Source organism: Ovis canadensis, chromosome 4, assembly GCF_042477335.2.
Source record: "Ovis canadensis isolate MfBH-ARS-UI-01 breed Bighorn chromosome 4, ARS-UI_OviCan_v2, whole genome shotgun sequence".
Classification (NCBI taxonomy): Eukaryota; Metazoa; Chordata; class Mammalia; order Artiodactyla; family Bovidae; genus Ovis; species Ovis canadensis.
The window spans coordinates 59,220,630-59,233,889 of record NC_091248.1 but is presented as its reverse complement, the minus strand read 5'-3'; the positions used below and the strand labels follow the sequence as shown (position 1 = coordinate 59,233,889).

The following is a 13,260-nucleotide window of genomic DNA, read 5'->3' as shown; positions in this document are numbered from 1 at the left end:
ATGGCTGATTCATGTTGATATACGGTAAAAATCACCACAGTATTGTAATTAGACTCCAATTAAAATAAATAAATTAATTAAAAACACAAAGAAACCTAGCCAGGAAAAAAAAATGGTTGAAGCCAAGGATACACTGGAGGCTCAAATAAATACATACCCACACATATAAATAAAACCAATAATAAACAAGTACCTTCTGCATAGCACGGGGAACTAGACTCAACACAGTAACAAGCTACATGATATAACTATCTGAAAATGATTACAGGTATATCTACATTGAAGTCACTCATCTTGGTTCCCAGTTTAAGATGGTAGAGTGAGAAGGATGTGCACTCATCTCCTGCAAGAGCAGCAAAATCACCTCTAGCTGTTGAACAATCATGGACAGATGAATGTTGGAACACCCCAGAAAAAAATACCCCACCTCCAAAGACAAAAAAGATGCCGAAGCAAAACAGTAGAAGGGGCACAATCTTGATAAAATCAAATCCCATACCCACTAGGTGGGTGACCCACAAATCGCAGAACCGTAATACCAAATAAGTTCTCCCACTGTTGTGAAGCTTCTGAACCCCATGTTAGCCTTTCCATCCTGGAGATCTGGCAAAGGGACTGGGAATCTCCTCGGATCTGACTGTGAAGGCCAGCGGGATATTATTATATGACTGCCACAGGATTGGGGGAAACAGAGACTCCAGTCTTGGAGGTCACAAACAAAATCCTGGGCACACCAAGACCCAAAGGAAAGGAGCAGTAACCCCACAGGACACGGAACCAAAACTAGCTAGTGCTGGAGCATCTCCCGAGGAGATGCGGGTCCGCAGGGCTCACCACAGGGATGGGGGCACTGGCAGCAGCAGTCCTGCAAGGTCTCCCTTGGTGTAACCCTTCTCAGATGCCATCATTAACCCTACCATAGACCTCAGGGCTGGGTCACTTCAGGCTAAACAACCCCACCTATCATCAGATAACTGGATTAAAGCTTTAATGAGCAAGGCCCTGCCCACCAGACCAAGACCTATTTTTTCCAACCATCAGTGCCTCCCCATTTGATGCAAGGAGATCAAACCAGTCAATCTAAAGGAAATCAGCCCTGAATATTCAGTGGAGGGACTGATGCTGAAGCTCCAATCCTGTGGCCACCTAATGTGAAGAACTGACTCACTGGAAAAGACCCTGTTGCTGGGAAAGATTGAAGGCAGAGGACAAGGGAATGACAGAGGCTGAGATGGTTGGATGGCATCACTGACTCAATGAACATGAGTTTGAGCAAGTTCCAGGAGTGGGTGATGGACAGGGAAGCCTGGCATGCTGCAGTTCATGGGGTTGCAAAGAGTTGGACATGACTGAGTGATTGAACTGAACTGTGCCTCCCATCAGGAAGCTTACATAAGCCTCTTAGCCTCCTCCTTCAGAGGGCAGAAGAAAGAAGAACCATAATCCCATATAAAGCCACATTATAGAAAGCTAATCAGGATAAAAAGCAGAGAGTTATGTCCCAGATGAAGGGACAAGATAAAACCCCAGAAAAACAAGTAAATGAAGTGGAGATAGGCAACCTTCCAGAAAAATAATTCAGAATAATGATATTGACGGTGATCCAGGATCTCAGGAAAACAGTGGAAAATTTGCAAGAAATATTTATCAAAGACCCAGAAGAACTAAAATACAAGCAAAAAGAGATGGATAATAAACTAGAAGGCATCAACAGCAGAAAAACTAAGGTAGAAGAACAGATCAATGACCTGAAGTACAGAATGGTGGAAATCACTGCCACAGAACAGAATATAGAAAATAGAATAAAAAAAGACATGAAGACAGCCTAAAGGACCTATGGGACAACATTCACATTCTACAGGTCCCAGAAGGAGAAGAGAAAGAGAAAGGACCTGAAAGAATATTTGAAGAGATGATAGTTGAAAACTTTCCTAACATGGGAAAGGACATAGTTAACCAAGTCCAGGACGCACTGAGAGTCCCAGGCAGGATAAAACCAAGGAGGAACGCACCGAGACACACAGTAATCAACCAGACAAAAATTAAAGACAAACTATTAAAAGCAACAAGGGAAAAACAACATACAAGGGAACTCCTATCAGGTTAGCTCATTTCTCAACAGAAAGGCTACAAGCCAGGAAGGAATGGCAAGATATATTTAAGGTGATGAAAAGTAAGAACCTACAACCAAGAATATTCTACACAGAAACACTCTCCTTCAGATTAGATGGAGAAATCAAAAGCTTTCCAGACAAGCAAAAGTTAAGAGAACTCAGCACCATTAAACCAGCTTTACAACAAATGCTGAAAGAGCTTCTCTAGATAGGAAACACAAGAGAAGGAAAAGACCTATAGAAAAGCAGCCCAAAACAGATAAGAAAATAGTAGCAGGTTCATACATAGTGATAATTACTTTAAATGTAAACAAATGAAATGCACCAACCAAAAAACATAGACTGGCTGGGTTGATGAAAACATACACGTGTATTTACTTCCATTTACACATCACTCTGCTTGATGCCCAAATTATATGTAATTATTTTATATTGTTAGGTTAATCATGTTCCCATCATGGTTTTCAATTATATTTTATTTTTTGTCTGTAATTATCCTTTATCTTTTGTGAAAAACATTTTTCACTAATGTGATTATGTAATAATTACTCACTTAACGCCATTGTATTGGGCTTTCCAGGTGGCGTTAGTCATGAACAACCCACCTGCCAACGCAGGAGACATAAGAGACACAGGTTCAATCCCTGGGTCAGGAAGATCCCCCAGAGGAGGGCACGGAAACCCACTCCAGTATTCTTGTCTGGAGAACCCCATGGACAGAGGAGCCTGGCAGGCTATGGTCCACAGGGTCACAAAGAGTTGGAAACGACTGAAGCAACTTGGCACCACTGTATCATGACTGGTCAACAGAAAAATACAATTCTGTATCACCAAAATTGCCAGTTAATAAAAACCTCTCATCACTTTTTAAATCCAGATGCATATCAGAATTACCTTGAAATTTTTTGAAAAATATTAATGTCCAGGTATTGTTTTTTTTTCTTCAAAGCTCCAAATATGCTTCTAATGAGCAGGGATGTCTAAAATCAACTCGACTATATGATGATCTTTTACTTTTATCTAGTTTGTTTTACTTTTACTATCTCATATTCAGTGCTATTTCATTTAGTCTATATTTTCCAATTTTTTCATCCCTTTTATTGGGATGTTCTTTCTCAAGCCTTTATCAAGTGTGATGGAAAAGCTTTTGTATAATATATATATATATATATATATATAAATAGTATGTATAACATATATATTTTAGAAAACCTGTGAAATTTTGCCAAACTAAAAAATGAATGGCATTTTGATTCCACTTATTTCATTTAGGAAGAATAAAATGCTAGATTTCTAGTTAAAAAGATATGCAACAAAGGTTTACAAAGGTATAGCACTTAGAACTATAGTCAGTATCTTATAATAAACTAGATTGGAAACTAATCTGAAAAATAATATATGCATATGTATAACTGAATCACCTTATGGTACCCCTGAAACTATATAGCTGTAAGTCAACTATAATTCAATAAAATATATATATTAAAAAAATAACTTCAATCATCCAGCTGTACACTTCAAACAAACATCACAGTGTAAAGCAACTGTACTCCAATAAAAACAGAAACACATGGATTTAGAAAACAAACTAATCCTAAACGAAAAAGACAGCCTGAAGCAACGATGTATTGGAGTCTCAAATAAACACATACCCACGCATACAAATAAAACAGATAATCAACAAGGACCTATTGTAAAGCACAGAGAGCTAGAGTCAACACAGTAATAACTTACATGAAAAAAGTATCTGAGAACGAGTTCATGCATGTCTACATTAAACTCAATCATCCAGTTCTACACTTCAAACAAACACCACATGTATATCAACTATACTCCAATACGACCTAAAAAGTAATTTTAAAAGAAAATCAAATGCCTGCTCCATTCCCCTCAAGCTTCAAGAGCCCAGGCTGTTTCACATTTCTGGAGCCTGAGCTGCCCTGGTTCCCAAGTTTGGACTATCACGGGGCTGAGGGAGCTGCTGAAGCACATGCCAGCAAATGACACTACAGGACCCTTGGACGTGTGCCCGGTCCCCAGTGAACAGGATGACAAGGTCAGGAACGAGGCAGGACCACTCACAGCTAAACCTAGGCAAGTACACTCAAGGATGGTGGATGGTGGACCCTCGAGACCCAAACCTGTGAAGGAGGCACCTGGTCTGCAGGTCTGCTGCTGCTGGGGTTCCCACCTCCACCCTCCTTCCTTAGGGTCACCCCAGCTTTGGACCACAGCACACCAGCAAGCTTTTGCATGCTTGGGATGTCTCCAGTGGGGTGAATAATAAGGTGGAGGATGTAATGGGACACCAGGCCTTGGCTGTTCTGGCACATGGGGCTCTCGTTTGTAAGTCAGAAGCTGCACTTTCACCAAGGCTCTGTTTATCCTAGCAAGGCCTGTGGAGTCTGAGGAAATCCTGCCTCCTTGTGGTTGCTTCTTGAAACTACAATGGGAAAACCATTGCCTAACAGTCCTGGGTGTTCTTTGGAAGGACTGGTGCTAAAGCTGAAACTCCAACACTTTGGCCACCTCATGCGAAGAGTTGACTCATTGGAAAAGACTCTGATGCTGGAAGGGGTTGGGGGCAGGAGGAGAAGGGGACGACAGAGGATGAGATGGCTGGATGGCATCACTGACTCGATGGACATGAGTTTGGGCGAACTCCGGGAGTTGGTGATGGACAGGGAGGCCTGGCGTGCTGCAATTCCTGGGGTCGCAAAGAGTTGGACACGACTGAGCGACTGAACTGAACTGAAGGGCACTTCACTTTCAAAAGGTCTCTCACATTTTGAAAGATACTTGCCCTCGACTAATGTCCTAGGGATGTAACTGAAAGAGAATTCACTAAAAGTCAGCGTTTCAGGAAGCCACCTCATAGAAGTAAACTTCATTCACAGTGGTTTAAGAAAAGCAGCACAAGGAAAGATGCTAAACGTTGGTTACAGTAGTGAAATTTATCACAGCACAATCAGGTTTCACTTGGCTGCACAAAGAATGGCTATCATTAAAAATGTAAAAACATAAATTAGTGGAAAAAAATTAGACAAAATGGAATCCTGCTAAGCTGTTGCCTGGACTTTAAAGTGATAACCGCCACTATGGAGATGATGGCGGTTCCTTCAGAAAGTAAAGACAGAGCTATTATATGAACTAGAAATCCCACTCCTTGCCCCACATCCAGAGAAATCCATACTTGGAAAAGAAACACACACTCTGACCAGTAGCTTGGATGTGTAAGTAATTGAAATGTCCACAGACAGATGGATCAAGAAGATGTGGTGTATTTCATGGAAGGGAATATTACTCAGCCAGAAAACAGAAGGAAGAAATGGCATCTGGAGCAACGTAAATGGAAATGGTCATATGAAGTAAGTCATAGACAGAAAGACAAACACATTATGATGTGACTCATTGGTGGGATCTAAAACCTGAAAGCAATTAAGTACATTTTCCAAACAGAAATACAATTACAGATTTGGAAAACAAACTTACTCTAACCAAAGGAGAAAGGCAGAAGGCAGGGATCCATTATGAGGCTAGAATTAACACATACCCACTAACAGAAATGAAACAGGTAATCAACAAGGACCTACCCGATAGCACAGGGATTTCGACTTGACACACTAATAATCTACATGGGAAAATAACCCCAAAACGCACAGGTATGTCTACATATAACTGGATCAAGCTACTAAACACTTAAACACGGCAGTGCAAATCAACTACAATCCAATAGAATCTAAAAATTAAAAGAAAAGAAAAAAGAGTGCCTGCTATATTCCTCTCTGGCTTCAGGTTCCTAGGCTGGTTGACATTCCTGAAGCCTAAGCACCTTGATCCCCAAATGTGGACTGTTAAGGGACTGTGGAGCTGGGAAGGAGGTGCCTGGTCCCCTCTGGGCAGAACCACAGTGTCCAGAGCCAGGTCAGACCTCCCACAGCTAAACCAAACATGACGTGAAGTGAAGTGAGGTCGCTCAGTCGTGTCCAACTCTTTGCGACCCCGTGGACTGTAGCCTACCAGGCTCCTCAATCCATGGAATTCTCCAGGCAGGAATACTGGAGTGGGTTGCCATTTCCTTCTCCAGGGGATCTTCCCAACCCAGGGATCGAACCTGGGTCTCCCGCGTTACAGGCAGACGCTTTACCGTCTGAGCCACCAGGGAAGCCCCAAAACCAAACATACTGCACCCAAAGCGTGGTGAGCCCTCTGGGCTGGTAGGGCTTTTGATTATCTGTTCTCTGAGACTCCTGGTGGTCGGGTTTCCACCCCCAGCATTCCTCCTTAGGGTCCTCCCATTTAACGGAAGACAGTGCCCTCCACAGAGCTCTTGTGGAGGTTGGGTTTAATGTGGGTGATGAAGGGTAACAGAGAGAATTAGAGACACAAGGGCTTGATTGTTTCCCTGGCACATGCCTCTCTTGTTTACAACTGTGGAAGATGTTTTTCAGGAAGGCTTTGCTGCCCCAGTAAATGGAGTTGAGCATGAAGAATTTTTGACATGTTGTGGTCATTTCCCGTACCTATAGCTTGAAAACTGATGCTTACAGGCACATTATATTCCCAAGGCCTTTAGGGCTATAAATGATATCTGCCCTGAACAAATGTTGGTGTGGTAATTGAAGGAGAATTCATAAAAGGGTAGACTTTCAAGAAGCCAATGCAAAGAGGTAAAATTTACACACTGTTTTAAAGAAAAAAGCACATGAAAAGATGCTAAACATCACTTATTAGTACCAAAATGCAAATCTGAACTACAACTAGGTGTTACCTTGCACCAGCCAGAATGACCATTATCAACAAGTCTACAGTGAATACATGCTGGGCAGGACATTAAGCAAAGGGAACCCTCTCAGGCTGTCACTGAAATTTGAATTGGTAACAGCCACTATGGAGAACAGTACGGAGGTTCCTTAAATAACTAAAAAAGAAGCTACCGAATGATCACACAACCCCACTCATGGGCATATATCCAGAGAAAACCATAACTTGAAGAGAGACATGTACCCTAACCTTCACTGCAGCTGTATTTGCAACAGTCAGGATGTGCAAGCAACCAATCCACTGATGGGTGGATAAGAAGGAAGTGGTAAATATATACAATGGACTTTTACTCAGCCATAAAAAAGAATGAATGTCAACTGCAGCGACAGGGATGGACCTGGAGATGACCCTACTAAGAGAAGTACATCAGATAGAGAAACAGTGTACATCACTGAGACGGCAACTAACATTTATACAAACACATGACTTTTCCAAACAGAAACGGACCCACAGACTCAGAAAACAAACTCATGGTGACCAAGGGGAGCGGGAGAGGGCGGGATAATCAGGAGGCCGGGATTGCCGGCACTGTCAGTGAAAGGCCCCTCTGGTCACAGCAGTCCTGCACCTGGTGCAATCCACACTAGCTCCTTCTGTAGAGAGGACACTGATTTTCATAAAGCCAAATGAGCATCACTCTTTTGATAAGAGAAACAACAGACCATTTTCATAAGTTAATTTTGAAATTCAGTGTTAGGATATAAAAATAATATTCTTTCTTGGGCCCACGAATGGTTTTTAATAATAAACTTTAAATTTTCTCTTTTTTTGAGGAACATCAAAAATGTGACTTGTGAAATGAATTTCAATCTTAATAACATGGATGCAGTAGGTGTTTGCACGGCAAACAATCACCATTTCCTTCATACCTTGGTGCTTCCGTTTCCTGTGACCAACACGTGGAACAGGTCTGTGATGTAACTGCTCAGCATGTCCTGGTGGGCATTGGTCACCGTCATGTTTGTTAACAACCTCAGCCCAGCCAGCTGCACTGCAGAGTTCAGGGGGCCAGAGATGACGTCCTCACAGACTTGACTGACGTATACCTGGAGGTGGGAAAAGGGGGATCTTCTTAGAACCTCCAAAACTTTCCTATTAAACCGTAACTCCTGCACAGTGGAATCAGGTGATTGTTTAGGATGAGACTGACTCTTTAAGAAAGATGGCATTTCTATGAAGATCTCAAACTTGGGTAACTTTTTTTTTTAAGTTCCCTAATTAATAGCAGGCACTGAGCATTTTACAGATATACTCACTTCAGCCCTAAGACAATTAATGAGACAGCGGTATTATGGTCATTTTATAGACAGGGACTGTAAACCCTTCAAGAAGCCTGGATTCTCTGCCCAGACAGTGGAGCAATGTCCAGACTCGGAGACCATGCTCTCAGCACCAGTGGGAGACCATGCTCTCAGCATCAGTGAGGGCCTCTTGCTTGTTGGGGGGCCTCCCAATTCTGTCTACCTTTCTGTGTCTGGGCATGTCAGGATAAGGAGGAAGACCTGTGGGGACATTTCCATACCTGAGCTGTAGGATCTGGGGGCACATGTTAGATGTAAAGAACTGGAGAGGGACACTAAATAGAGCTTTTCTTCAGAGCTCTTTCTTTTATGAGTGAGCAGAGGCAAACTCTGTTTGGTCCAAGGTTGTTATTTATGACGTATATGTGGGTGAATTACTCCTTCATAATGTTGTAAACCACCGACTAAAAGTAATGCGATGCTAGTCGTACGCCCACGTCACACATGATAGGTCTAGACTAAACCGAGGGGGACAGAGGATTTCCTGAAACTCTATTTTCTATGTCTGGCCACGAGCCTTCCAGCTTGAAAAAATTATGTCTCACAAGTAATTGATATTCACCTAAGTCTGAGAGTCATCAAAAGTTCTAATTGGTAAGAAAAATTCCCTAATATAAAATGCTAAGGAATTACCAACTGTCCCATAAGCCAGTGCTAACTTTAAAAAATTTCCAAATGTATTCATGTTACCACAGAAACGAAAATGAAGTGAAGCAAATTGCGTAAGTAAAACAGATTAAATTTTTAATCTGGTTTCAAAATCCAAATGATATTTACAAATCAATCTGTCCTGGGTTACAATTTCATTATACATCCATCCTTTTAAAAAACGGCATTTCCTTAGCCTAAAATCATGTATTTTCATAGGATGCTCCTGTCTTTCCAAGCGATTCCTAAAACGTGCTAAGCATTTACACCCTTATTGGCTCTGAATCTTTCCTTCACCTCAGTTCTAGCAACAAGATTACCAAACAGGCCACCTCAGTTATTCCTGGGTTTGCCTACCTCACCTTGTTCCTTTCTCCTGGGATTCCCTCATTCCTCAACTCTGGCTGTAGAAACCTTGGACAGTTTCATGGACCAGCTCGGGCTCTACCTTTTACAGAAACTTCTGAATGAAAACTCTCCTTTCTGTGTATTCAACAATATTTTACTTGCATTTTTCCTTAAAGCATTTCATCATGTTCTGCCTTGAATTACAAATCTTTTTGGACTTGCCTTATCCCTCTTTCTAGCTTTCTTACAACAAGAGTTAATCATGCTCATTTCTAAACTCTGCAACACAGAGCATGAGCTCAAAAAAAGTTGAATTAACATTATTTCCTAACTTATTGTGTCTTTCTGCTGATATTATCTGACTTTGGCCTGGTTCCTTTTTCACACTTCGATTAAACTGAACGTCAAGTTCAAAAGTCCACTGCACTTGTTATTGGCTGGTTCAGGTGCCTTCTGCCTCTTATTCTGCATAAAAACTGAGCAGAAGACCCGAAGAGACATTTTCCCAAAGACATACATATGGTCAACAGGTTTATGAAAAGATGGTCAACATCACTAATCATCAGGGAAATGCAAATCAAAACCACCGTGAAATATCACCTCACACTTATTAGAATGGTTATTATCAAAAAGTCAAGAAGTAACAAGTATTGGCAAGAAGAGAAAAAGGAATCCTTGTGTACTGCTGGTGGTTAGTGCAGCCACTATGGAAACCAGTATGGATATTCTTCAGAAAATTAAAAATAGAACTGTCAATATGGTCTAGCACCCCACTTTTGGGTATGAATCCAAAGGAAACAAAAATCACTCTCTCAAAGCAGTATCTGTATCACCATGTTCACTGCAGCATGAGCCATATAGCCAAGACACAGAAATAACCTAAATGTCAATTTATGGACAAACGGATAAAGGAAATGTAATCGGTATGTACAGTGGAATATTATTCACTATAAAAAAGGAAGGGAACTCTGCTATTTGTGAAAAATGGATGGACTGAGGGCATTATGCTAAGTGAAATAAGTCAGAGACGACAAAAATCTTATAAGTGGAATATGAAAAAGGTGCTCATAGAAACAGAGTAGCGTGTTCAGGTGAAGGAAAAGGCGAGATTCTGATCAAAGTGTATAAACTTAAAAGTTATAAAATGAATATGTTCTGGGGTCTAATGTATAGCAAGATAACTACACTTCACAATACTATATTGTATACTTGCATGCTAAGAGAGTAGATCTCAAATGTTCTCACCACACGCACACACACAGGTAATTATGAGGTGATGGAGGTGATAGCTACTGCACTATAGTGCAGGCATGCTAAGTCGCTTCAGTCGTGTCCAACTCTGTGACTCTGTGGACCACAGACCACCAGGTTCCTCTGCCAATGGGATTCTGCAGGAAAGAATACTGAAGTGGGCTGCCGTGCCATCCTCCAGGGGATCTTTCCAACCTAGGGACTAAACCGGCGTCTGTTATGTCTAGCTGCACTGGCAGGCAGGTTGCTTACCACTAGCACCACCTGCAAGCCCAACGCTATGCAGGAGTGGTAATCACTTTGCAATATATACATGTATCAAATCATGTTTTATACCTTAAACTTATACAATATTTATGTTGATTATATCTCACTAAAGCCAGAAATAATAAATCTGGCTTTATAATAATGAATTCAATAATAAATTCTTGGCTAAAAGCTATAAAGTATGGTCTACTGAAATTTCATTACTTACCTTTTTTTCCTCTCTCATTTATTAGAAAACCTTACCTTTTGTAATTTCAGGTAACTTACCTTTATCTTGATTTGATTTTCAACATTCACACTCAGGTTATTCAGTGCATTTAAAGCTTTCTCTTTAATACTCTGATTGGGATTGTTGATTTTGCTTCCAACGATTGGAATACCACCCAATTCACGAATAACGATCTAGGAGGGAAAAAACAGAACCATGACTTCGATATTCAACTTCCCCTTTATTACATTCTTTGCATCTACAAATACAAATAAAAATTAATGACTCTTTGGAAATAATGTTCCCATATACAACCTCTAATTCCTATTTTTTAAAAAAGTTTACTACTCATAATTTTACAGCTAAAGAAACTAACTGAAAATAAATTATTAATATATGTAATATTTAAACTATAGCGTGGAGATATCCAATGAAGATCTTTAGAGCTACTACAGTGATCTCAAAGTAATTTACAAACAAAATAATTTTACTTTGAAATAAGTTATCGCTCTCTTACAGGGCAATTTGGAAATGCATTAGGATGTAGAACAAAACTAGTGTTTTGCTGAAATGAATACTTTGGAATACTAATCCCTCAAGATGTAAACAGATGTTCCCTTTTTAAAAAGGAGATTTGGGACTTTGCTGGTGGTACAGTGGTTAAGAGACCACCTGCCAACGTGGGGGACACAGGTTCAATCCCTGCTCGGGAAGATTCACAGGCCATGGAGCAACTACACCCATGTGCCACAACTGCTGAGCCCGCATGCTGCAACTACTGATGTCCATGTGCCTAGAGCCTGTGCTCCAGAGAAGCCTCTGCAATGAAAAGCCCATGTTCATAGCAAATAGCAACGAAGACCAAGTGCAGCAACGAAGGCCAAGTGCAACCAAAAGTCTCATTTAAAAGAGTAGGTTTCATAGATAAGTAAGTTTGAGAAACTCTGGTTATAACAAGAATAAACATGTTTCTTTACCGTGATGCAATCCTATGGTCATGTGATCGGAATCTCCAAGAGCGGAGTGTTGAATATTGTACTTCTATAAACTTTATCCAAAAAGAAGATCGTTTTTCAATTGTGGGAGGGGAGGAACACTTATTAACATCCTGAAGAACTGAAGTTCCACACAGTTTGGAAATGATGCCCAAATTTTCAAAGGAAAAATAATCTGGGGATTTCTCACAGCCAATTGCAACACTAAATATTATGTGCCTTCATCCCAACATTGAAAGAGGCATAATGCTTCATTTCCTATAAGAAAAATAAGCTGAAAATGATTCCTGTCAGGTCAAAACATGCTGTTCTATCAGGAAAAGAGAGAAAGAAGCTTTCCCTCTGCAATTTCAGGTTCTTCCTAAGGACTTGTGGTTACTAGGAGACAGTCTTAAAAAAAAAAAAACAACTACTATAAAAGCAGATGAAGGCATCATAACTGATGACAAGGACAGCAACTCCTATTGCCCAAGAAAGTACTTGTTCACCAGTGGCTTCTCACCCACTCTGACTAGTTTGTTTCAAAGGAATATAAAACTATGGCATCAGAAATACCTTCAGTATAGACATGCTAATAAGCTAGTCACCATCTGTTATTTCTGTCTGCCTGGCAGCCCTCTTTCTACGGGGAGAGACACAGCACCTCCTCTGTCCCATACAGTTCCTGGTGAGACTGCAGCTCCACTGTGTTCACACCCTGCCTGCTGTTTTTGTCTCCACATGAGCCAGGACCCGCTAATCATGGCCCAGGCCAGCCCAACAATCGAGCCAAAGGGTTGGCACTTGATACTGATAGAGTAACTCCACCTTTTAGATCATGAGGCTCAAAGAAGAAAGCTTGAGAGGCCAGTGCCTTTCATTCCATCCGTGTGAAGAAAACCTCTTTGTGGCCAGAGAGACAAAAATCATTACACAAAAAGAAGTAGGGGCAAGCAGTCAAAAGACAGCGAAAGAGAGAGAGAGGTTTGATAATGCTTTCTGCAACCTTGATCTCTAGTCATACTTGTGTCTCAAACCAAAGCTATCCTTGGACATCCAAGTTAACTGAGCTCAGTATTTTCCCTTTTCATTTTAAAATAACCTAAGTTGGGGTCTGTCACTTATAATGGAGATGTACATAGTACACACATATTCCTTATATCTCCCTATAAATCTCTAGAGCTAACCTTGACACGACGGATAAAGATGGACTGAAATGAAGTGTAAATTCAAAATTTTGCATTTATGACAAGGTTAACAAAGGGCATTAGCTGAAAATAATGACAAAAACTGTTTGACTCTTTCTCCATGGGAGGTTGGGGGGA

The 13,260-nt window shown here is 40.9% G+C and overlaps 1 protein-coding gene and 1 non-coding gene across 2 annotated transcripts in view; both read right to left on the bottom strand.

Annotated features, from left to right (window-relative positions):
• Positions 1-13,260, bottom strand: part of ARMC10 (armadillo repeat containing 10) — a 65,127-nt gene that overhangs the window by 22,626 nt on the left and 29,241 nt on the right. The window contains exons 3-4 of the mRNA XM_069587837.1: positions 11,021-11,155; positions 7,808-7,984 (exon numbers count right to left, since the gene is read on the bottom strand). Coding sequence (XP_069443938.1) covers positions 7,808-7,984; positions 11,021-11,155 — 312 coding nt within the window. The remainder of the gene's footprint in view (positions 1-7,807; positions 7,985-11,020; positions 11,156-13,260) is intronic.
• On the bottom strand, positions 6,208-6,279 carry TRNAY-GUA (transfer RNA tyrosine (anticodon GUA)). Its single transcript has one exon. It is a non-coding gene; the product is annotated as a tRNA-Tyr (tRNA).